This window comes from Typha latifolia, chromosome 5 (genome assembly GCF_019914945.1).
Source record: "Typha latifolia isolate L0001 chromosome 5, TyphaL0001v2, whole genome shotgun sequence".
In the NCBI taxonomy this organism is placed as follows: Eukaryota; Viridiplantae; Streptophyta; class Magnoliopsida; order Poales; family Typhaceae; genus Typha; species Typha latifolia.
In genome coordinates this window covers 2307582-2334790 of record NC_133090.1, presented here as the reverse complement: position 1 = coordinate 2334790, position 27209 = coordinate 2307582, and the positions used below count along the sequence as shown (strand labels likewise).

At 35.6% G+C, this 27209-nt stretch overlaps 2 protein-coding genes across 2 annotated transcripts; both read right to left on the bottom strand.

Annotated features, from left to right (window-relative positions):
- Nucleotides 1-577: 577 nt before the first annotated feature.
- Nucleotides 578-20777, bottom strand: LOC140788421 (uncharacterized). Its single transcript, XM_073137669.1, has 19 exons — nucleotides 19664-20777; nucleotides 19383-19501; nucleotides 17882-18487; nucleotides 17474-17780; nucleotides 17126-17291; nucleotides 15683-15785; nucleotides 15439-15555; nucleotides 13658-13708; nucleotides 13450-13528; nucleotides 13290-13366; nucleotides 13033-13061; nucleotides 11268-11456; nucleotides 9701-9880; nucleotides 8846-9030; nucleotides 8532-8627; nucleotides 7736-7781; nucleotides 5713-5819; nucleotides 1609-1710; nucleotides 578-1514 (listed from the first exon to the last, which is right to left on the bottom strand). Exons 1-19 carry the CDS (start codon nucleotides 20600-20602, stop codon nucleotides 909-911), a joined length of 4104 nt encoding a protein of 1367 aa, XP_072993770.1. The 5' UTR covers nucleotides 20603-20777; the 3' UTR covers nucleotides 578-908.
- A 2588-nt stretch (nucleotides 20778-23365) lies between these two features.
- On the bottom strand, nucleotides 23366-25286 carry LOC140789528 (aquaporin PIP1-1-like). The gene is made up of 4 exons (XM_073139256.1): nucleotides 24868-25286; nucleotides 24484-24779; nucleotides 24040-24180; nucleotides 23366-23636 (listed from the first exon to the last, which is right to left on the bottom strand). The coding sequence occupies exons 1-4, from the start codon at nucleotides 25199-25201 to the stop codon at nucleotides 23541-23543; spliced, it is 867 nt and encodes a 288-aa protein (XP_072995357.1). The 5' UTR covers nucleotides 25202-25286; the 3' UTR covers nucleotides 23366-23540.
- Nucleotides 25287-27209: the final 1923 nt, after the last annotated feature.

Below are 27209 nucleotides of genomic sequence, written 5' to 3'. Positions count from 1 at the left end.
TATCATAATACGACCTTAAAAGGATTATGTCGAGTCGAGTACCAACACACTAAAATAAAATAAAAAAATAGACAACCAAAACTTCTATAGGTTCCTGTATACATATACATATATACATATGAAGAGCGAGAAAATGAATATTGACAAATATACAAACAACTCATGGAACATGCTCTGACTTCACAGGCTCGAGGCAAATATAAAACTTAAAACTTTTCGATGGAAAAAGGATGAAAACGAGCTGTTCCTCAGGCATAGATATATACGAGCAAATTAATCACTCCAATACAGATTTCTCAAAAAAGGAAAAAAAAGAAAAAAAAAGAAGAAGGCACTACAATACATTGATGAATGCAATACTAAGGATTTAACTCTCCCAGAAGACAAATAAGAATCATCGATGCTTTCATATAATTAAGTTTAATCGGATGAGGTACCATCCCAAAAAAACATGGCACTTCTTCTACACGTAATAACTCAATATTTCACAAATGGCAAAGAGAAAGAACACCACGTGCATGATGCATTTTGTAACTATGTAACCAATATTTAACTGGTACTCTAAACTCGCAAAAGATAAGGGAGAATGAATTAGATGACATACACCATGGAAGCAACATTCATAACTAGTTAGTTACACCTAAAGAATAAGACAGTTGCATCAAATAATATACATGGAGCAAAAAGCATAATTGCCAGGGCAATTAGATTGTGCACAAAAGTTTGCTGATCTCTTTTCCAATCCGAACATCACTTTCCTTACATGTGATAGTGGAATGGTCATCATGCAGAAGGATGGATAATAAGCACGTCAAATGAAGTGAAATGTAATTAGTCATGGGAATCTCTGGTCCAGAAGCCTACTAGAACACATGAATGCTGCTTCTAACATCTCGTCCGCCAACAATCTAGGAACGATGAGATACATGTTGATATCCATGATAGAAGTGAAATGGATTAGGCGGAGGTTGATATTGCAATCTGTGAACTAACTGAGGAGGTGGTGGAAACTGAGAGTGCTGTATTGAAGAACCTGGGTAAGCAGAAGGAACTATAGGTTGTGGATAGTACATAAATTGATAACTTGATTCGGGGGAGACAAATTGGGGCCTTGGAGGGTACACCACATTTCCAGGTTGGAATGGAAGAAGAGGGAGAGGTAGCACATTCGGAGTGGATAAAGGTTCCAAAGTCTCAAAACAAGCATGGCATTGATTGCCGGCACGCTCAGTATGCCTTGCTTTTTTTGTTGCAGATCGATCAATAGGAGCATTAGAAGGGTGGATGGGATATCTCCTCTTATGCTCCAGGCTTTCATGCTTAAGTTGATTTGCCCGAACATCCATATGAAGGGATCCAAACAAATTGACTCTGAGAGTGGACGCTTCAATTTGACCGATCATGAAACATGACAAATGATCAAGAGATACACGGATGCATTTGCAAATCTTCTGCATCTCAATTTTCCCAATAGATCTTGCAAAATTCTGAGATCGATCCAAGAAATCTTCAACCTGGACAAAAAAAGAAGAAAATATGTTGACCAATCTAAAAATTCATCTACTACCAATAAATTGTCAAAATTTTGATAATAGGAAGATAAATTACGCTCATATTGCCGACCCCTGAATCCCACGTCTTAGAGATCCATGATGCTTCAAAAGTACTTGCACAGAGCCCAAGCTGCCATAAACTTTCAACTGATGACAGCTGCAGAGAGTGCAGAAGAACTCAGTTATACAATGCGGGTTATATAATGCTTGCAGTACTTGTCATGCATAGCAATAGCTCACAGAGCCTATGACCAAATTGAGAAAATTACCTGTGCTACCCATGTGAATTCATCCCAAAGTGCATAAGAAAGGCATTGAAGCAGCTCTAAGCATGTATTTGACAGGACTCTTGACAAACTTGTAAATCTATATATATATATATATATATATATATATATATATTGAGTGAGAAAGGTTTTATTCCCATCCATAGATATTATTCTGAGATGGTAAAGCATCACGTGTGACATTCAAAAAGATGATGTACGCTACAGGACAATAAGAAACAAAATTATCGTTTTCTTTCTTCAGAACCTCAACCTCTGTTATATACTCTATACATATAGAGAGAGGTTAGAGAACAAACTTTATGTTAAAGACTTTAAACGAAGAGATTCTATCCAGTGAGTTCATCCCAAGATCCAAAAAATCTCATGCAATTTGAAAAAAGTTGAGTACGTATCTTTCTCCAAATAGGGATTTGTTTTTTATGATCCCAAGGAATAACTAATGGTTAGAGAAGTGTTGATGCTTTTCAAAAAGTTTTAACATGGACTTCTATCCAAATTATAGCCATTGGTTCTTGAAGCATTTTAAAAGGCGCTCAGGCAGTCGCTATGGTGAGTTGACACACCGGCCACCCCACAAGGATGGTTTACGGCCTACTATAGGTGGGCGGGCCACAACTGTGTTCTGCAGCCACCTTGTTGCTTGGCGGCCCAAGCGACCTGCTTAGGTGTGGCAGCTGGTTGGGCTAATGGGCCGAATAATGGATGCCAATGAATAACTAACCACTTTTTTTTGAAAAAAAAAATCACTCATCTCTCTCATCTCTCTCACAATCGATCCGAGCCCTAAGCCCCTAACCCGATCTCTCCTCTTCCTCTCTTGATCCTCCTCTCTCAAGCGGCAATAGCAAGCGACGATAACTTTCTCTTTCTTCTCCTCTCTTTCACTCATGGGGGCAAGTGATAGTAAGTCTTCTCTTTCATCTTCTCTTCACTCTCGGCTCTCTTTCTTTTATTTCTTCCCTGCTACAGTAGTACATGTTCTCTAATTTCCCTGCTACAATAGACCGACAAGCATGCTTCCCTGCTCTCTCCTTCCCTTCCACTCTTGATGGCAAGCATGCTTCCCTGCTTCGAATTAGTTTTCTTTCAGTGTCCTAAATTTTTTTCTAATTACTTTGCTAATTACTGTTAATATGTTAAGCAGTATGCTAATGGAATTTAAAATTAGTTTGCAAAATGTAGTTTGTGAATTTCCTTAGTTAGCTAGTTTGCGAATTGGCCAATTGCCCCAATTTTTTTCTTTTACTGTCTTGAAAAGTTTGCTAATTATTGTTAATCTATTATGTTAGAGAAATTAATTGCTAACCAGTTGTGAGATGCAGATTGCCAATTAGTTAGTGAATTGCCTGGCGACCCCAATTTTGTTTTCTTTCACCGTCTTGAATTCTGAAAATTTTGTTTTCTTTCACTGTCTGAAAAATTTGCTAATTCTACAGAGATCATGAAATGAAGAGTGATTTAAAGTAATAGATGGTATTATTAATTGTGTTGAGAATTTTTACTCATATCCATCCATTCAAATCCGCATTTCAAATGTGGAGATGAATACAAAGGGTCAGTAAAATTTCGGGAGACCATTAACAAGATTAACAAGAGAAAAGTTAATAATGATGAATTCAACCAACATAATAATTCAAATCCACATTCTTTTACTCTTTTGTATGTTACTAAGTTAGTTACTTTCTAATTTTTATAATTATTTGCTCATTAGTGGAGTGTATATAAAATCGGTGTCCTCTACTTGAAATTTCTAAATTAATCTAAAAAAGAAAATTAGATTGAAAGTGAAGAAGTTGAATGATCTAATTTATGTACAATTTGATGTGAGAATGAAGGGTTGAAAAATAGAAAAAGCGAAGGATTGTGTAGGTTCAAAAGAAAGAAATAATCAAAGGATTGGTTGAATAATGAGCCTCTAGAGCAAGAGGTCTTCCGAGGTGAAAAATTGACTTGGGAGTTAGGAGACAGTGATAAAAGCATTAGGAGCTAAAGAACATTTGGCATTAAGGAGGAGCACTAGATCTATTCAAGTTACTACTAGTAACATTCCTATTTCTCTAAATGAGCAATTAATCCAATTGGATAAAAAATCAGATAATGACGATGGTGTTGAGCTAGAGCTTGATGAAGATTCCGATGATATTTTATTATTAAACAAAGTTCTTTTCCAAGACTATGAAGAAGATTAGAAGAGGACATTTAAGTTGTTATCATTGTGAACTTGATAGTCTTGATCATGTTATTTGTTATAGTTGTGAACTTTTATGATTGTCATAATTTCGAACCTTTGATCATATTATTTGTTATAGTTGTGAACTTGTTATAATGGTTATAATAATTTTGATCATGCTATTTGTTACGGTGTGAACTTGTTATTATAGTTATGGTAATTTTGATCATGTTATTTGTCATAATGTGAAGTACGTAAGGTTCCAAGACTCGGCATCAGAATCAAAATCGGCTGCTAGAAAAAACGATACATGTTGGTCATATCAACTGTATCGATTTTATCTCCTGGCCATATAGAACTTGACTATTTACTAATTACATAAAATTTTAATATTAATTAAAAATGTATGAATTTTTTTTAAATTTAAAAAAATTAATAGAAAAATAAGAAAATAAAAAGTACTCACATATGAAGACTAAAAACTATAGAAAAAACTCACTCAAAACCATGATGAATTTTGAGCTGAATTTGGTAAATTTATATGCTCGTAAATTACTGTTATAGAAGTGAGATGGAGAGAGATAGAGCTCTTCACTGGTGTTCTGCAGCAATAGAAAATGAGAGTTAAACAGTGAGTGAGAAAGATAAGTGAAATGAGGAAAAATACTCAACCGAGTTCATCAAAGTGCGGAATAACCGGAGGGGCTCACCGGATGAGTTTGGTGAAGTGGGAGGGGTGGAAGGAGAGTGTGTCAGAGATAGGATGAAAACTTGAAAAAAATGCAAGAGATATTAGTTACTAATATTTCTTAAGTCAGATTAATTTTAGATTTGATCTAAATCTTTAAAAAATTAGTTTCAACCAATATGACGAAAACTAGTCGATCCCGGACCGAAACCAGTCACTAGCTTGGTTTTAGGTCAGGATCGGGCCGGCCAATTTTGAGAACCATGATTATATGGTTGATTTGTAAAGTGTGATCACGATATTTAGTATATTGGTGTAATGTACTATATAAATTTTTACACATATTCTATTAGTATATATTATATATTATAGTATATATTATATACTATACATGATTATGTTTTATTTTTAATACGTTAAATATGCTAGACGCCTTGGCACCTGTCTTTCACCTAAGTACTTTGCCGTGGGGTGATTGTCCACCACTTGCAACCACCTTTTAATACATTGGTGCTTTGGGAGAGGGAGCGGGAGAGGGAGAGGGAGGGAGAGGGAGGGGGAGGGAGGGGGAGGGGGAGGGGGAGGGGGAGGGGGAGAGAGAGGGGGAGGGGGAGAGAGAGAGAGAGTGGATAACTAGATTTGGACAATGACGAACTTATAGCCAAACAATCAGTTTGGATAGTAAAACTTTTATCTTGTTCAAAGAATTGTTATTGAAATGCCTATTGAACACTTTATGTATAAGCCCTAATTTAGCTAACAAGAGAGCAGTCAACCAAAATGTTGTTTCCTTAAGTTCCAACAAATTTCTGAAGTTCAAAGATATTCATCTTCCTCGACTAAATCTATTTGTATATCAGTTAAAAATCAGTGTCAAGACACTTTTAAAAACATTCTGTTAATTCAACAATTTCGATTGGACAAATTTCATTAATGATGTCAACATGAAGCTTTGCCTTAACTAAATTCTAGATGGAAAAGTTTACAGGAACACGAGAAAGAGAAACTCACTTTGTTCATTAAAGCCACAAATAATCCAGCTACAGACTCTTGATTTCCTCTACCAAAGCCTCTGTATCTTAGAATATTGTTCTGGATACTTGAGGCATCTGATCCATCTACAAAAGAAAGAAAAAAATTTCAACAAATTATCCAAAATAATCTCAGCCAATAAGTCAAGAAGAATATTGACAGAAAATAAAGATGTGGCTAAAGACATAACAAAGAAAAACTCATACAGTGAGCAAAGAAGACTTTATCTTTCCATAATCCACAAATGTAACAATTGTACATAAGCTAGCAATATACTAAAGATGCAAATAGTGGCTCGAACAAGTAATACTACTGTAGCATATATATGCCATATAAGGTGTATAAATTGATAAAACTACAAAAGTTCTCGTTAAAGATCATGAATGACATTCTCATAGAACCATAAAACAACTCATAGAATATACATATATATTTAATAACCACATCATTGTCAACAAATAACAGCATTCCTTTGTTACTCATTAATCATGATATTAGACAAAAATCACAAAAAATGTAATATGTTCCTCAATTAACTGGTGTTTAAAAGAAGCGCAATGACCAATTACTCAAAATGTATAATCAATCATTATTCTATCTGTACAACAAATACCTTTACAAGTTACAGTTAATAGATTGCTTCTGTCAAGGGTTATCTGCCTATGGGATAACTCTTTATATGTCCTTGCCAAAATATCGGAGTTTCTGACCTCTTAACTCTCAAAGAAAAATGAAAGATACTAATTTTTATAAAAAAGTTCCTATTAACTAATATTCTATTTTTACCATTTGAGAACTTACAAAGTTCTCAAGGTAATCTTATCCTAATGCTTCAATTCTTTTAAAATCTATCTCTCTAACCTCACAGAGATCTAATTGTCGTTAGATATAACAATACAACATCAAACTGTCTCCAATTTGCTGACCATTTACAGAATAATCAAACTATTTTTCAACCAAATGCATATGCCTAGTTTTTAACTATAACAATCACACTATTCCATGGCACAACTTGCGACAAATAGAGAACTCCTAAAAATCTCACTATCTTGCTTCTCAGCAGCAACTTCTAATAGAACAACACCATCCCAAACCCAACTGTTAGATTGCCCTGCATCTTGAGTTTATTATTGAAGGGATCAAAGAAAATTGCTAGCATTGTTCTCCCTGTACAACATGCTCAAACTGCTCTGTAAAGTGAACCAACTGCTAATATTTTGTTAAGATTTCTGGCTCATTAGAAATGGTCTTGGCTTGGGTCTAATTTACAGTCGAACATCATGATTCATGAATTGCAATATTGAAGAACTTATCTATTTCAATAGAAACATCACATATGAAATAGTTCTGGTCCTTTGAAGCAAATCTAGAAGAAGAGATTAACCAGAATCTTTATGGAAGAATGTTGCTTCAAACAAGAGGATTAACATAAGGTATGAAACTGATTATCCCAATTCTTAATTATGATCTGAAAAAAGAAAGAAAAGAACAGATGATAACTGCATTACAAGTTACCTACGATGAAACATTCACAATAAACTTATGAAGCACAGTGATAATTCAGAAGCAGAATCAGCAGAAATGGGCAAATCTTCCGAAACCAATAAATGACTCCTACATTTTCAAGACTGAATGTTTGTATAATGAACAACGTTCTCACAGTCCATAAGAAGAAATGCTAGAAAAGAAGCAATTCTAACATGTTTTTATTCAATTAATATTATATCAACCAAACTAGGAACTTTTCAAATTCATTCTTTGACTACACAAAAGAGATGGAGTAAATGGGCCTCTAATGATCGTCTTTAACAACTGAATTATTTCATCTTATTATGAATTCATTTGCCAAAATAAAAGGTGAAAGTATTTATATGGCAAATGAGAATTCTTCAAAGGATCTATATCCGAATATTATAATATTGATTGTACAAGAAAAGATCTTTTTAGAATACTAGAAGATCCTTTCTGCCAGATATCCTTCTTTATCTTCACGACTAATTACCTCTCAACAAGACAGAAAATGGAGGAAGTATTGGAGGATTCCGGGTCTGTGCTGCATAAAAATAGAAGTGGAAATAAATTTACACATCATCAGAAAACTAGACAAAGTAGATATTATATCAAGCAACTGAGAAGTTACAGCAACACTTAACACCTAGTGACATATAGTGAATCTACCTGATCAAAACTTTACACTAGTTTAAATAATTTTGACAGAACTTTACACTAGATTAAATAATTTTGACAGATGAACATCGTCAATTGAACCACTCCTTATATTTGCGCTTTCTTGAGGTTTTAGTTCTTCCAAAGTTAAAGAGGCAAGAGATACAACTCTTTAATTTTTCTATTTATTTTCCTTTACTTTACATTTATCAATACTATGATAATGTATAAAATAGAATATAACACTTCCAAAGAGTCAAAGAAAGATATTTTAATTGCCACAGTCAGCTTAAAGTATCCCCTTCTAAACATACTACTTGACTACTGTAAATATCCATTCTTAAAAGGACCAAATGGAACCTCCTAGTCACACTAAGTTCAAATTGGTAAAGAAAGCATGCGCACCATGAAAATGTAAGCACTTGTTTCTAGAATCTATGAAATGTTATGAACTTTCTGTGCAGCTATTAGTCTAGTAAAGGAGAATGACCCTAGCTACACTTCATCCTTCTAAAGTATCATGGCAAATCAACTAATTTTTGGTTTAGAATCTTCTTACAAGATCGACATATCTAATGAAGAAAATGGTTGAGCTATTCATTAAAAAAACAGTAAAAAAGAAATTCTTGTACCTGCAAATGAAAAGCAACTAAGGTTATTATGGATATAGAGCTCATGGTACGATCTTTTGAGCTGTTAATGTTATGTGCCCTCGCCCAGCACTTCATCTGGAAAATAAAAGATGGAATTTACTAGATTAAGTCAACTTATTCTAAGTTATCACAATATTCGTCTAATGAGTTCTGATATATGCATAAACAAAATAAGAACAGGAAGCTAATTTGCTAAAAAAGATAAGGAAAGAAAGACAACATGAAGTTGCAGATACAGCATATTGAAAAAAAATGAAATTAAGATGAAGTCAAAAGGAATATACAAATATTACCAGATAACTTAGTATCCGAAATCTTTCATCAATTGATGAAACGAGAGTGAGAACCATGGATCTTGTGATGCCATCCTTGTTTTCTACTGAGATATCACACTCAATTCCGGTGCCACAATCTATGACTTTCAGAACTGGCACTCTAGCTCTCATGATGGGTAAGACTCCAGATACTTTTCCTCTCCCTGCAACCAGAGAATGAATAAGATGCACACAGGACATGGAAGCAGAATAATAACGATGTTTAATAATAAAACAAATGAGTTTGAACAAAGTGTGATTTATGAAAATTTATCATATAGAAGTGTTGCAGATTGTGTGGAAACCAAACCAGCGAAAATATTGTTTAAGAATAAATAATCAGTAGATTCCTAAGTGGTGTTTAGCCATCTACATGTTATACAAGAAGTCAAAATGAATTTTTTTCTCCAAGTTAGCATCATGCAGTTTTACAAGAATTTCCAATCTTACTACATGCTCTAAAAATTTTACACACTCCAGTGTCATTTATCTGACAAAAGTATTTCTAAACATTCCTCTAGATCAGATCATGAAACTTAGTTGTTAAAAATTGTATTCCTAAAGTTTTTATTGCTCCAATTTTATCAGAAGAGAAAAAAAAGGAAGAAATTATAGAAGAAATTATAGAAAGTAAATTATATACATTGTTTACACTACACATATTAGAGCAAGAGGTGACAACGAGGTCACAAGAAAAGCTCATAATGATATTTAAGATAATAAGTAGCTATAAAATATAGAACATAAAGCACCACATTCCTTTCTCTAGGCTTACTGTTATCAAACCCATGTTTTAAAAAATGAGTACAAAAATTCATCAAATTAAGACATTACTTTCATGATTATACAAAACTCTGGCAAACTTCCTAAGAACCGAAATCTTCTTATCACGAGGAAACTCAGTACTAGTGTTGCTATCAAAGTTAACAGACAGGTCCAAATCACTTCTAGCAGTGAATAAGTCCATTGCGAAAGACCCAAAAGCCTCCACCATGGGGAAACCATCTTTATCACCTGAATGAAAATGCAAAACAAGCAAACTATAAAATTTACATTAGCACTCACAAAGTGAAACATAAAGAAGTCACGGAGAATCATATGACTATTATGGGAGAATTAAATATACAGAAAGAAAATTAAAATGTCAAATGATATATCAAGACAACTGTATACAAGGACTTGTATAGATGCTTGGTGAAAAAAGCTGAACAAAAAAGAGCTGCTTTTGAAGGATAATATCTGGGAGACCAGGAATTCAATGAGTTCCTTCCCTAGAACAATTGGTCATACTATTAGCAAGAAGTTTCATCATCTACAACAAATGCAAAATGGTGCATCCTAGTAGCTCTTTACAAAGATCAAACTTTCAAAAAATTAAATTGGGCAAGTTCAAAAGGTGAGGCTTGTTTGGTGTGTATGCATGTTCCTTACATGTGTGTTTTACAGTAGTGGACCACCCTGAAATGGAAATTTTTTAAACAATCAGCTTATAGTTGAACTGCTGTATAGTCTATTTCTATGAACATAGTTGCGGGTGTCTATGTGTTTTTACATTTGGGCAATAAGCTTAACATCGAATTACTGCAGCCATCTCTATACACCAGTATTTCAGCAACAATTCATACATAATGATCCGATAACATCTGGAAAATGAAACAGCTCAGTATTGCATCAACAACTACCACAACAACAAGGACTGCCCCTTCCCGATATGTTATGACAAGAACAATCTAATGCAGAGCTCTCAACATTCTAATCCTACATCACAAACATGGTAACTATTTCAATCTATTCTAACCTGGTATTGGAGGCTAAAAATATTGAAAGGCGGTGTTATAAGATAAGCATATAATACATATTCATTGTTTTAAGTGCAGAGTTTAGATTTAAACATCCATACAAGATAAATCCAGCATGTCCAGATATGACCAAACATACAACTTATATATTGCAGTTGTGGAAATTGTATCTAGTAATTCGTCCATCCAGAAGCACCTTGTGATGGCATGGAATGTGATTATAATAGAAATAGGTCTGTTGTTTGATTTGAAATCTTGTAGGTCGCAAAAAACATTACTTAGAAAAAGTGATCCTAAAAAATTTCTGGAGGTCCCTTGAGGTTAACACAGATAATAGACCTCACTGGAAGCCTCTAGCATCTTTTATTTATTCCGAATTATACAAATAAACTCTGGAAGAACATGAGGTAAAATTCTATAGGGAAAAATGATACACAGTGAATAGAAATTTAATTGTCCTGAAAGGGTAAACAGATGTTGAATAATGCAGCCGATACCATATTGAGTCATAAAACTCTTTATCATTTATTTTTAAATCAAAAGAACGAGACCAAAACATCCCCAAGCAAAAGATTCATGTTAGTAAGAAATATGTATATTACCAAAGATGTCAGTGGCCATAATATTAAAAACACGGAGTAGGTTTATCCTCTGCTCATAGTCAAGTGGCCGAGGACGCAGAATGTCATAAACATCAATAAGTAACCCATTAAGAGTTGAAAGAGATAAAGAATCAAGCAAAATCTTTTTTGACTCCGTGAATTCTAGCTTCGATGCACGTTTGCATAGTGCTACAAGAAAAGAGAAGTTATTAGCAACAGCAAAAGAACAAACGTGTTGCTTTCTAAAGTTTTAAGATTAAAAAAGGAACAAAGAGTTCAAAATTTATTCACCTGACATGCCAAAAACATCAGCATAAATTACTAGATTTTGAGAATTCTAACGGAACTTTGAACTCAGTTAAATGTTTCTCAGATCTTCAACAAATTCTTATTCTAAGGGAAAGATGTTACATTTATTGGACATCATGAAAATAAAGGCATATAGTATTTCGTTCCAACACAGAGTTGACTTTTAGAACAGGGTAGCAAGGGCATTCTAGGGCACATTTTTGCTACCTACTCAGACCTATAAAAATAAGTAAAATAGTAGGAGCAGTAACAAGTACAAGACTAAATGGATATGAACCGCAGGCAGTGATACAGATCTAACAGCATGAGAATTAACATACCCTACTTCATGTTTCAGAATCCAGTAACAAAGTTCAGACTTGCTTAATGCAAATAAAGTTCCATTTAAAAAGAAAATGAACACAAGATTAGAAGAAATATTTACACATCTTTTTAGGGGATAAACAAAGTTTTAGTCACTTCTAATTAAATATCTTCAACATGACCAAACCTTGACATCCGTAGGCTAATTCAAATTTTGTTGGCAAATAAAAAGTGTCTTTCAGATGTAACAAGACAGCACTCTTCTGACAGTATATGCATATCAGAACTTGTAAATGTGACAGCTGAAAGTCATAAAATTAAGAGTGAACACAAGATTAGAAGAAATATTTACACATCTTTTTAGGGGATAAACAAAGTTTTAGTCACTTCTAATTAAATATCTTCAACATGACCAAACCTTGACATCCGTAGGCTAATTCAAATTTTGTTGGCAAATAAAAAGTGTCTTTCAGATGTAACAAGACAGCACTCTTCTGACAGTATATGCATATCAGAACTTGTAAAGGTGACAACTGAAAGTCATAAAATTAAGAGTGTCTCTAGTTCCATGTGATATATATGGTACTTCGTTCTCTAGAAAGATAGTTTTCACAATGTTCTTGTGTAGTTTGAATCCACACATAAGCAGAATCACAAAATATACCCTTCCAAAATTTGGGAATTTTAGATTTATTTTTTCCACAAAAAAATCATTGGAAAATGAAATTTCAATCAGAATCTTTTAGAATGTTTTCTTCTGTTCACAACTTCGCATGGACCCGAAACAGCTTGTAGATATGAAAAAATACTTTCCAGAAGTTTACAAGGAGTTCAACAAAGAAATGGAAGACCTCTCACTTTCCTTTGTTTAGTTTTACAAAATTTTATATGTAGCCAATCATGACCTGAGTAACTGAAAACTAAAAAAAACTTACTAATCCATCTGGTGGTTTCCTTATAAGGATTAAGGAAAGACAAAAAATAAAAAGTAGCTATAGTGGAGTTAAATTCTAGTTGTATCTGTAAAATTAAGATTGTCAATCGACTCGGTAAAGATAATAGCTATCAAGATTCAAGAGAGCAGATTATAGTTCTTAAAGAAAGAGTACGAAGGATAATTTGCAGGATCTTCAATCGATTGTGGACACTCTACCTTTCTGATCTAACACCATCGTAGAGAGCCTGCGACGAAGTAGAAGTAGCAACAAAGTCACAACCAAGAAAGAAAAATTTCTACGAAATGCCATTAGCTTCATAAAATTTCTTTCCATTAATCATAACATACCACTAAGGGAATCACATAACTATTCTCTTTGCAACGACAAAGGACAGGATAAGAAATGATCAACAAATAAATGGAACAAAAAAATCACAGATCCAAGAAACCGATGACTTATCAGAATAAGATACAAAGAAACAGAATCCAACAAGAAGAACCAAAGATTAATTCCACAGAAGTAACCCCTTTCATGAACCCGAAGAAACCACTATGAATATCCAACAAAGAGGTAAAATTCAAAAAAGAAATGGTGTGGAAAATAAACGGAAGACGAATTGGAAATCTACTGACCCGCTTCGCGAGATCCCAAGTAGGGTTAGGGTTCGCGAGGGATTCGATTCTTGGAGGTGAGCCGAAGGGGTTTTCGATTCTGGGGGATAGAACAGGGGAAATCAAGAGGGAGAAGGGCAAAAATGGTACTAAAATGCTTGAGAAATTGGTTCTTATAATTATTAGTTCGGTGTCCACGAGCGCAGCGACAATATTAAAATATACGTACATCACCTTCTTCTTCTCCGCCCTTTGCCTCCATTCCAAGAAATAACCACCGCTTTCCAAATAAAAGACAAACATCTGAAATGGGACCCACATATTTTGCCTACTAAATAAGTGGGGGCAAGTCGGCTACTACATCACATGCATATTTAGGCTTTAGCTCACTCCCCCTTATCTTCTACTGCTGCTACTACTCGATTCGAGACCTTCGCATGCACCCTACTAACAGTAACCCCAATGAGGCTCCTCCTAGATAGTTCCCCCATGACTCCCCCGCCACGGCCCTACGACCCGGCCGAGTCGGTCCGATTCAACCCCTCCTCGATGTTCATGACCGCCTTCGTCCTCCTCCTCGCCCTCTTCTTCCTCGCCTTCTTCTCCGTCTACGCCCGCCGCCTCCTCTCCGGCTTCCGCGGCCGCCCACCCCGTCATCCTCCGCCTTCACCCACTCAACCGCAGGTGCGAATACCGAGGATGCACGCCTTTGCACCGGTGTACGGGCTCGACCCATCGGCCGTCCGGTCGCTCCCGGTGCTCTCCTACGTGGGAGGAGGGAAGGGAGGTGACGGCGGGGGGAGTTGCGTGGTGTGCTTGAGCGAGTTCGAGGAGAAGGAGAGGGTGAAGGTGATACCGAGGTGCGGGCACGTGTTCCACCTACAGTGCATCGATGCGTGGCTGCTGGCGAAGGGGTCGTGCCCCGTTTGCCGCTGCTCCGATATGGTAACGGGTTCGGGTCTGGATGTTCGGAGAGAGCTCAGAGAGGAGGGAGAGGGAAGAGAGAGGAAAGTGGTGAGAGTGGGGAGAAGCGATAGCTGTAGGTGGAGGGTGGTGGAGGAAAGGGAGACGGAGACGGAGAGGGTGGTGTGCGTGCGGCGTACGTTCAGCTTTTGAGAGAGAGAGAGAGAGAGTAGGGTTGACACGTGTATAGCCATGCAATGGAATGGAATCTTATCTATCTTTTAATCGTATCAGAATAGCGTGGTCAGTTGTCACACCCTTTCACAATATGTCAACTAAATAATAACTATAAAAAATAAACTAGAGCCCGTTAATGTTGATTGGAGCTCAATAGAATTTGTGGCCAAAAGACGAGAAAAAATCGAAAAGAGGAGTTATAGCAGATGACAAGAAATACAAGTAGAAACAATTTTAATATCTTTTGAGTTAATCACATTTTACCTCTACGATTTGGCTCAATTTCACAATAGGTTAAAATTTTAAGTTACAAGTACACGAACCACATGATCCAATTCTCTTTTTTTATAAGGAATTTAGTTGTCTTGATAAGTTTACTACTGTTCGTTTAAAAAAAAAGTGTTTTACTACCGATTTGGCACCCAAATGGATGATATTACTACATTTAAAATATCTACAAAACTATATAAGGACACTGTACAAGCAACGGTAGATTTTAACATGCCATCTGCATATATGTATAACGAAAGAGTTTATAACCGTTTCTTTACTCAGGTGAAGTGAGGACCATCTAGAAGCAAACAACAAAAATGAGTACCATCAACAAGCAAACAACAAAATATATGACATTTGCCATTCCACTCTGGAACATATTAATGTTCGAAAAAAAATCAATAACATAGGGAAGATAAACATAGACATATATATACAGAAAAGAAATACTAAAAGAAACTAGCAGCCACGGATAAAACTTCACACGCAGCAGCAACTTATACCCTTTTATATAATATCTTCTATTTTATTTTTTTTACTTTTCTTTCCTTTTCTATTCTTTTTTTCATGTGTGTGTGTGTGTGTGTGTGTGAAATTTACATCATGGAATAAGCCCGGACCACCTCGACAATTGGTGCACGGCACAGCGGGCACTTCCCTCCACCTCGGACCAATTCATTAGCACATTTTGAACAAGTGCACATGTGCCCACATCTGATTAGGCAAAAATGAACAGCTCAGTTAGTATAAAGCTATAACTCTCGAAAACTATAACGTCAATAGTATGACAAAAGAAAGTGTTTTTATCCTTACTGTACATATGGAATAGTAGGCATACTACCTGTACAAAAGGGAATCAATTTGAGCATCACAGCATACACAACAGATCCCTTTCCTCACTTGACTCCATTTTGTTCCATCCTCGGATAAACTCTCGTTAATCCCTGGAACGTCAATCTTGTTAGTCTTAGAAGAGGATGAGATGACTGGCAAAGGAAATGCCTAAAAGACTAGCAACCATACATTATCAACTATTAGCATGATCATAAAGAAAAAAAATGTTGATGTACTGCAAAAATCAAATGCCTGCCTTGAACCACAGCAGAAAAATACCCTATTCTACAAGGCTTAGGATTAACTCCTCCTTGGGTGGGGGGGTGGGGGGGAGGAGCATCACTTTGCATCTGACAGCCTTGAATGAATGTCAAAACCAGTGGTACAGTCATGAAACAACCTGCCACAGCTCTTCTGGGCTTCTAATTCTTCCAGAAAGAGTGCTTATTAAGAAGCAACCCGCCCACAAAAAGGGTAAAAGATAAAAGCAATAGCATATAGAAGAGGAAGAAAACTGATAAAAGAAAATTCCAAACTAAAAACTGATGGTGTATGTTACCTGAGCGAGCTACATGATGTTAGTACAACTTTAATTTTGCACTAGGACATGCAATACAAAGAACATTTTCCATTGGTGGTGACACTGGGACAAGACTGGATGTAGAGGTGGCAATCAGATCGAGTCGAGTTAGGTTAGATCAAATTCAAGCCAACATGAACACGATCCATTTATTAAGTAGGTTACACATGTTATAAATGGGTTACCGGGTTACACAAATTATTTGTGTTTATATAAATTATTTAGGTTACCCACAGGTTTAGTCAGGTTAAAAATAGGTTTATTCAGGTTACTCAAGTGATAAACAAGTTATTCAAGTCATAATCAGATTACCATGTCATAAATAAATTATTGTGTGGATCAGCGGGTCATAAACAAGTTAAACTTAAATGGGTCAAATGAGTTTAGTTAATAAACACATATATGACTCGTTTTTTAATTGAGCTTGATGGGTCAAAACCATTTACAATCTGAACCCAATTATATTAAAAATGTTTAAACCTTTTGGGTGTATCGGGTTATCGAGTCCGGTCAAAAATTGCCACCCCTAACTAAATGCAATGGCTCTAAAATTACATAGAATCTCTGAAAATACAACTTGTACATAAAGATATAGTCTTAAAAACTACACTTAAAATACATAGGTGCAACTACTACTAATTGGTGTACATGACAAATAGAGAGAAAAGGAAAATATGCTTATCTTTCCATTTTCTTTCACCCTGAGCAAGGCCATTCAACTATGGAATGAAAAATTGTTGATGTTCTCACAAAGATAAGATTAAGCAACATGGCAAAGGTACACACAATTTTGTTCTTTTCAGTTAACAAGCCTTATGCTTCTAGTAAAAAAGATGTGGATGATCTATGCATGTGTGAAATTACGCTTACCTTGTTCTCCTGCAAATCGATTCAAGGCTGCAGAAACTTCCTGTCTAATTGACCGCTGCAATTCTAGTTGCATATCCATGCAAGCTTCCAATGTTCTCTGTACATGACTCATCCCTTGCTGAAGTTTATTCATATCTGACCTCAGATCATTGATAGCATCCCATTCCTGCAGCGGTACAACATTCTATTAAGTTCGTATACCAATAGTATGGATCAGTGTATATGGCATGTTAGATAGGTTTCAGCAGCTTCAGCTTCACTGGACAAAATGCTTACAAATCCATAACTTCTACTTTAGATGACAATGGTTACACATAGCAGAACCAGGGATAAGGGCAGATGACGCACAATTTCTGAACGACGCATGCTCCGTCTGGACCAGTTATTATGATGAAATTGTGAGTGCCATAGTGGTTGCCGAGGTGGAAGAGGTGGGGGTGGAATCACAAGACGAGGTCTGACAATGGAATCCTGAAGGTCCTGGTTTTCATCATCTCTTTGCAAGCCTTGATTTTCCTCAGGTAAATTTGGGGTAGGCAAGGTGCTTTCCAGATCCCAATTTATGGGCACATGACCTTGCCGTTGAACATAAGATCGTATTAATTGGTCTAAACTTTGACGAAAACCACTATGAAGAAGATTAGAAACACTTCTCCTGCAAGAAAGAAAAAAACAAACAAAGAAAAGGTTATAAACACAGTAAATAGCAATAAAATTATTAGCAAAATAATTTTCTTGTCAATGGGCAGTGACTACCGGCTTAGGAGTTCCCTAAGTTCCATGCTATACACATTGTCATCGTCCGGTGGCATAAACGTGTTGATGCTTCTAGGACTGAACTGTTCACCGTTTGGAGGATCTAAATTGTTATCCTGCCAATTTTCATCAGTATTGTGAAACTCATCATCATGCCACTCCTCATGTACTTCTGGGAGATGACCATCTTCTCCTACATCTTCTGGTGTTTCATGGATCCACTCTTGCTCTGCGTTCTCCTGCCAGTTCCCATCAGATTCCCCTCCAGTCACTTCATGCCACTGACCCATTCCACCATCAGAAGATTGTTGCCAGTCTCTTCTCTCATGTTCTGCATCTTCTTCCTGCCAACGCTCCACTTGAGTTAGAGGCTCATGCATGTCTACATTTCCTCTCCTAACTGCCATCTCAGCTTCTACAGCATCATTTATCCCTACCTCTTGCATGTCTGCACTTTCACTACGAGATTGGATTATTTCCTGGAACGCAGTGGAGGATGACACTACAGGGCTCGTTTGAGATTGATCATTTCTAGAGAGGTCGATGTTTTGAGCAGCTAAAGCATCAGATTGATTACTGGGTAGACCAGAAACACCATTCTCTAATCTGAAAAAATAATTCTCCAGTCACAAGAAATAGTAAGCATGATATCGAACTACTCCTGACTGTAGAATAAAAATGAAGAATATCAAGAAATCTCATAATTGGAGAAAACCATAAACCTTACTGATCATTTTAACTACTGTAACTCAATCTACTTTCTTCTAAAAGACACAAACATACTTCAATGAAGCTCATAACAAAGCAAAGGGAGGACAAGGATGCATGAACAAGTGAATCACACATAAATTGGTGTCGGGTGTATAGTTCATTAGTTCATAAAAACATGCTGAGGTGTGAAGATGTGGATAGTTCAAAATATGAAGCTACCATAATTTTGAAGAGGAAAGTTGTAACAGATAGACCAGCAGCCTTTATATGTATGTCTTATCTTCAGCTGATGTATAGTAAATTCTAGACATGCCCTAGTTGTTTGCACAATCTTATTGGACAAATAATTTACACTCACCTACAAATTTACATGAAAATAGAGTAAAAATCCAAGCCAACCATGCAACCAGCACAGCTCTGGGCAGTTGGTTCAGGGGTGTATCTTATGGCTAATAGCCCAAAAGCGAATAGGAATTAGTAGGCACAATCAAAGTGTGGTTGCACTGCCTTCTAACAGAGATGATTATTTGCATGGCATTTTAAAATAGATTGCTTTTACAGTATATAAATTATTGAGAACATGGTTACTTGAACGAGAGCTATATTTCACTTTGGCAATGCACGTAAGAAGAGAATGGTTAACCAATCACTGGACAATCAAAATTGTTATATACTGAAAGAAAATTATTTAAGCCTAAAGAACTATGGGCAATAGTCTTTAGTGAAGTAGGGAAGGAGTAAAACAAAAACTTACAGAGTGTCACCAAACATATATATAGTGAATGCATACCTCAAACCAGAGACATGGTGTTGTTGCCTTAGCTGACCCAATTCTCTTTCTGCCACTGATGTTGGCCTCTCCTCTTCAGATGATCTCCCATTTCTCAAGAATCTACCTCTAAGTAGTACCTGAGATATCATTTCTAATGAGGTACAAGTCACACTACACAAGACTCAAACTATTTAAGCATGGTAAGCTAATAAATAGCATCAAAATATCTTGTGTCTCAGAAATTTCACAATCTATACTAATATAAACACAAAGTATACTCAGCAAGATCAGAGTCTCACCTGGATGCGATTCCGATGACCAAATCCAGAAACAGCTCGATGCTCTGACAAGCTCTGAAGCTCCCCCTCCCTCTCCCTCCCCATTCTAGTTATCACATCAAGCATAGCCTGCCGTCCACGAACCCTCGGCAAATCCATCCTCGTGTGCTCCGGCAAGCCATCTACATGATCCGTGACCACACCATCCGTTGTACGGGCATCTCTTGGCTGGCTCGTCATCTGCACCCACTCTCTCACCAACCTCACTCTCTCCCTCTCAATCTCACCAAGCCACTCGACCCGCGGGCTCTCTTCCCTCGTCAAAACCCTAGATGCTGCGTCCGCCACCGCATTCTCCATCATCCAGCCGCGAACTATGCGCCGCACTCTTTCCCTCTCCCTCTCCCTCTCGCCGCCATCGCCAATCTCCGGAGACTCCTCTCTGCTGACACTGTTATCCCATTGGTTGTATCCACGGTACTGGCTCTCACTGGCCACGGAAGCAGCGACCCGCTCCCTCCATAACTGGAGGATTGACGACGACCTAGCCGCCACCGGCCGCTCCACCGCCGCCGACGGCGATCTCCGCGGTTCGTGAAGAAACGAGGAATCGAGCGTGGAAACAGTGTGGAGCCCCGCAAGCGCCATGAGTTCGGACTCTCGGGTGCGTTGCTCCATGGAAGTGATCATCTCCTCCGCCTGGCGTGCAACCCAGCGGCCAATGATCCGGGACTGGCGGCGCGCGGCCGCGGAGGACTCGGCAAGGTCGTCGCCCTCGAGGTCCGATCTCCGGCGCCGTCGTGCGAGGAGGTCGGAAGCGTTCTCCTCCTCCTCCTCGTCGTCCCCGCTGCAAGAGGAGGAGAAGGCGGCGCTCATGCAGCCATCGAGGTGGCCGCGGAATAGTTCCTCGAGGCCGCGCCGGAACTCGAGATCGGCGTCCTTGTGCCGGAAATCCTCCATTGCCGGCGGCAATCTCTTGATCGGAAGAAGAAGAAGAGGAAGAAGAAGAAGAAGAAAAAGCCTAGGAATTCATCGGAATATAAAGTTTGAAGCTATCGAGCTCGATTCCTTGGTCGCTCTCAAGAAAGGGGGAAGAAGAAACCCTAAAAAGTGGGATTGAAGAAAGGAACGGAATAACGGATAATGAATACAGAAGATAATTTTATTATTATTCACATCCTACATTTCATTTTTATTATTATTTACATCCTTTTAAATGATATTTATCATTTAACCCTACTATTTTACCCTTTTAATGTTTCTAAAATCTAAATCACTCTGAGATAACTAGCGGCAGGTGAGTTGGTGACATAATAGAGAATAATCTATTACTTTTATAAATAAAATATCTATATACCTATAATATTTCTCATTTTATATTAATTTTTAAAAAATTGCTGAAGAATATTAAGATTATTTTACCTCTATAATTAAGTAAAATTATTTATATGGTAACTGATCGTTAAGAAAACTAAAATGCAGTTAGAGATATTAAAAATAAATGCATAAATTATCATAAAATTAAAATATACGAAATGAAAAAATCTTTAAATCAGTTTTATTAAGGATGATATTAAAACTCTAACACATAATTATTAAAACTATAAAAAAGTTGGGATAGGAGATATGATTGTACTTAGTGTCTTTTTTAGCATCCAACTTTAACGTAACATCTTGTAAACATACTAAATTTCATTAAAAAAAATTAAAAAAAAGAGTTCTTCGATATCTTTTCATGCATTTTGAAATAAAAAAAGAGTTCGAAGTTTATAAGATACTAGAATAGTAGGATTTGAATCATATTTTTTTTTTCAAAAAAAAAAAAAACTCTTCATAGTCATATATCGTAGGGTCGTTATATAACTGTCACTCAAAATTTTAAGATTGACAGCCACATACCCATTAAATTATTTAAAAACCCATACTTTAATCTTCTCCTTTTAAGGTTTGGTGTTTGGTTTTAGGAGTAGGAGAGGAGGATGAACTCTTTACGCCAAAGAGTTGGTTAAGATAGGTGTGTTTCAAAATATGGTGCAGGAGAAGCCGGAGGTGAAAGATATTTTTTAAGAATATTTTATAAATCATGTCTTATATATATTTTTTATTTTGTAATTTATATTTCGTCTTTGGCTATTTTATAATTCGACTCTTTTTTTAGATCATTTTTATTTAATATACTGACGTTATTTTCACTAATTGATATTAACTAAATTATTAAAATATTTTTACTATTATTTTTTTTTCTCCTCTCTACTCCTCCTCTTAAAAAGTCATAAGTAATTTAGATATTTATAAATTATTTTATATATTATAATGAAATATTTATTTGCTGATACTGTTTAAATTAACGGGGGGTGTTAAATAAATATTATAAGAAAAAATTAGGAGTCGGGTTATAATAGTGTGAATTATAAAATAGACGAAATATAGGTCGTAATTTATAAAATTTTATATTTTTTTAATGATATGGATACTGTGAGGAAATAATTTTTAGGTAAGAATTAAGTGAGACAAATAAGGTTTGGTTGTGTAGATCAACATCAAGTCGATGTGATTGATGTTTGATAGTGGTGGGATAGGTTGCATAATTGCATTGCAAGCACTCTAAAAAAACTCACAATTAATTGTTTAAAATCAAATAACTCTTTTAAAAATTTTATTCTTATTATTTTATCATTCTGTATCTTTTATTATTTGAGTAGCTATGAATTTTTATCCATATTTTTAATGTAGAGATATGCTAGTTAACATCTGAGGAGTGGTCATATATACTGGGATAATAGAAAATTGAGAAAATATATTTGGTTATTTAAAAAGAGATGGGCAATTATATTATTTTAAGGTCTATTTTGGCGAAAAAAAAATTAATAGGAAGATAAAGTGATATAAAAAAAAATTAATTTTAGGCATAACTATATTGAGGTGATTTGTAATTTAGATCTAGATGATAACTATTTTTATTTCATTTCAGAATATTATATTAAAGTTGTTCTCCAATTTCAAAAAGGTATGAAAAGCACTTGGGTAGCAAGAAAGGAGAGAATAAATTAAATTATGATAATGTTTATCCTATCTTCTGGCTTAAACTTTTTTAATATATACCACTTACATAAAGGCAAGTCTTATCTCTATCTTAATAGACTAAAATTACAAATTAATTTTCACTGCATGAAAATATCCCTGGAGAATAAAATAAAATCATAATCACTTTTTAAACTAGCAATATATAGGATTGATATAGTTTGATAGTAAACAATGCTGATTTTCTTATAAATAATATATATATTTTATTGACCACACTAACACTGTTTAGAATCCCGACAAAGAAATTATGCACGTATAACGCTCATGAAAAATTTATCAAATATTAGAATACGACCATTGGATTACTATATAGAGTAGTGTGCTATTACTGTTTTTTATATATACATTCCAAACTTCTTTTTATATCCACATAAATCCTTTAATTCAATGGTCTGTGTGGTAAAGAATGTCATAGTTTAAAAAATTTATGTGAAAAACAATGATAGTTTACGAAGACTCAGTGTACTTGATTATTTATTTTTTTTAAATTGAATGCTTAACAGAGGAAAAAGTAGAATGTTTTCAGAAGCAGACAACCACCTTCACCTCAGGTACTCAACTGACCTTAATAATAGGGCATTAGTTGTTAGCATACAAAGATGGAGATAAAAGGCCAAGGAGAACAAAAGAACCAAGCCATAGAAGAAGCTACTGAGAGAACTTTATTAATAAAGTTGCATTTCTCAATCTACAAGCTTGATGAACAACCATAGCACTGGAATATACATAAAACTTAGTTGGGGGGAAATCCAAAAGACCACACATACAAAGATGGATAATAGCAAATGACAACATAATAAGACTAAGATTTGGATCAAGGCCTGCTCTTGAATGGGATAGCCCTGATGACTATCTGGTGGTACATGGCAGCAAGAGCAGCTCCAATGAATGGTCCCACCCAGAAGATCCACTGGCAATAGGAAGGGAATTAAAACAAGCTTTACTATGTTGTTTAATGAAAAGAAAAAAATGATTTTTATATAATCGTCGCTAAAAACTTTTAAGAATATCATAATTGTCATTATATTATTTAAAATATCATGAGTACCACTGAAATTATTAAGCTCTTTCAGAAATATCATTCAATCAGTTAAATCTAACTAATTACTATTATAACTAAACTTTGATTTCGGTGGTAATTATTATTTTTTTAAAGTTTATAATGTTAATTATGCAAAAAATTCTCCAAAAAGGAAAAGATGAAGATTTCTTTTTAATATGTATACACTTATAAACTCCTTTATTTGCATGTATACTAGTGGAAATAAGGAAATTTTTAAAAGAGAAATACAGGTAAGCCACTGGACACTTACATGGTCATGCCAAGCATGGTCTTTGTTGTAGATTATGGCAGCACCCAGGCTTCTGGCAGGGTTGATGCCAGTGCCTGTGATGGGGATTGTGGCCAAGTGAACAAGGAAGACAGCAAAGCCAATAGGCAATGGTGCAAGGATCTGCAGGTTTTTCACAACCATTATTAGATTAAACCAATCAAAGATTTAAATAAAAGAAGTTTCAAAAATAAATTCTACATTAGTTAGTCCTCTATGTCTACTAACAAGTAAAAGTCTCAAACAGGCTCAACAACACTAGCACAAGTGATCTATTATCTTTAAGCTTTTATGTCAAATGATTATATCTAACAGGGTCAATCTAACTATCTATCTACCCTAATTGTGAATCTAAATGGAGAGGCTAGCCATACTGTCCAGCCTCTGAAATTTAAAAAAGAAGAAGGAAAAACTAGAGGCACTTACAGGGACATGAGAGTCCCTAGCATTCCTCTTGGCATCAGTGGCAGAGAAGACAGTGTAGACGAGGACAAAGGTGCCCACAATCTCAGCACCCAATCCAGAACCCTTGGTGTAGCCTTGGGCCACAGCATTGGCACCTCCACCTTTGCTCTCATAAAGGCCCTTCTGGAATCCCTTCACAACTCCAGCTCCACAGATTGCTCCCAGGCACTGCATCACTATGTAGAACACTCCCCTGGTCAGGGACAACTTCCTTGCCAAGAACAGCCCAAAGGTCACTGCAGGGTTGATATGCCCACCTGAACCAATTTTTGTCGTTGTCAAGAAGGAAAAACAAAGATTAATTGTACTAAATGATTAAAGGAAAAGCGTAAGTTGTAATTGTACCTGAGATGCCAGCAGTGCAGTAGACCAAGGCAAAGATCATGCCACCAAAGGCCCAGGCAATCCCTTGGATGCCCACAGTGGAGCACTTGGTGGTGGATTTGCTGACCCCCATGACAGTGAGGATGGTGATGTAGAGGAAGAGGAAGGTGGCCATGAACTCTGCAATCCCTGCCCTATAGAAGGACCAGGAGCTTAGCTCCCCTGGCTCAAACAGGGGAGCTGGGGGGTCCTCATGGTAGTCCTTCTCCTCCTCGCTCTGGGCTGCTGTCCCAATTGGCTGCCTCTCTGAGAACCTATTTGCTCCAACCCTCACATCCTCCTCTTTCCATTCCATCTCTCTCTCTCTCTCTCTCTCTCTCTCTCTGAAAAGACCTCTGTTTAGAAAACCAAAGAGGTTTTGATTTTTGAATTGTGAGCGGAGTGGAAGGAAAGAAATGGGAGGGGGGCTTTTTATAGCTGTGGGTATCAATAAGGAAATGGTCGGTGTATTTGTAAACTAACCCCTCTTTTTTTTTAATTATCATTTTGTATAGATTTAAGTTTTAGAGTAATTTAATATGATATTAGAGCAAGAGATTCTGAGTTTGAATCTCACCAAAGTTTAGTACCATAGCGAAGATTGCCTTTATATACCTAAAAAGATGAATTAATTTTCAAAAATACCACAAATAAAAGTATTTTTTTTTCCTAACAAAAAGGCCAAGATGTAGTAGTGTGCTGTACAATCCCCAAAAATAAAATAATTGTTGGGTTAATTTTAGAGAGGGTTCTTGGAAGGGTATATAATCTCTCACTTCCTCTCTATAAATATATCAAACTAAACTAAGGTCTTCTCTGCAATTCTGAAGAAAGAATTATAGCTTTCTTCTTCGACAGAAAACTATATAATATCATAATAATTTATTATTATACACTAACCAAAATTTAGACATGTTTTCTCCTCTCTCTTTTTTTTTACAAATAATAAATTTTTTTATTAAATAACTATACAAGATAATAATTTCAGAAGTAATCTAGATGATTATAGATATTAGCCTCCTAATTAAACTATCTGGCTCTAGCCCTGACGCAAGAATGAAAACAGCGTGCATCGATGTCGGTCTAACTTTGTGATTATTTTTCTTATAATGGCCGAATAATTTCGATAAAGATATGATAGAAAAATGAGGCCATTAGTATATAGAGTTGGGGGGGGCCCAAAGAAACTAAGAAAGTATTCGTTTCCAATAGCCGCCCGCCGATACTTTATTGCATACAAAACTTGAGCTAATAAGACGAGTGCGTAAGAGGATTTAAAAAGGCCCAAAAAAGAAAAAGAAAAAAGAAGAGGAGGAAATTGGACACGTCACTCGACCGCCAAAGACGCCGAATCCATCTACTCGTGCGACGTGGCGGTATGCTACGTCGGCAGACCGTCTAGCCAATGACGGGTTTACACGTTGGCTGTGCAACCACCAAACTTAATATAAGAATTAATATATTTTTAGACGGTGGTTATATATATTTAAGTTAATGAAATAAAATGTTAATCTTATCAGCATTATATATATATATATATAACACGGATTAAATTAATATTATATATATTTAGAGCATCTTCAACCCTGACTCCATATTTAGAGTTCAAATATGGAGTATGGAGCCAAAAATGGAGCAAGAGCACAGTGCACTCCAAAGCACCGAGCTCCATATATATTAAAATAATAATATAATATATATTATTATATTAGCTATTTTAAATTATTTAATAATTCATCTTAGCATTATTATTTTTTAATAAAAAAATATATGGTTAGAAAACTCTCATTGAGATCTTTAAAATAAGACTAATATTTAATAGTTTTAGAAGTAATTTTAAATTACTAATTTTTTAATTAAAGTCATCAAAATTACATTACACAAAATAAATATCAAAATAAGCATTACATGCTATTAACTAAAAATATCAAAATTACATTACATAAAATAAGCAGAAATTAACCAAACATAATAAAAGCAATAGATATTTAATATTATGGTAAGTCATCTCCATAGCCACCGGTTCCGGTTCCGTAGTCATATCTAATATATTTTAATTTTAATATTTACATTGAGAATAATTTTGAGTAATTATATTTTAGGACACATAATTTATTAGACTTATTTTTATAAATAATAAAATATTTAAAATTTAAATTAACTCAAAAATAATTTAATATTAGACTCATTTTAAAGTTTCGATGAGACCTTTCTAATAATATTATTTTTATTAAAAATTAATTAGTAAAACTAATTATATACTCAGTTTAACTAACTAAATTATTTAATAAAGGATACAGATAAAATTAAAATTATTGAATATA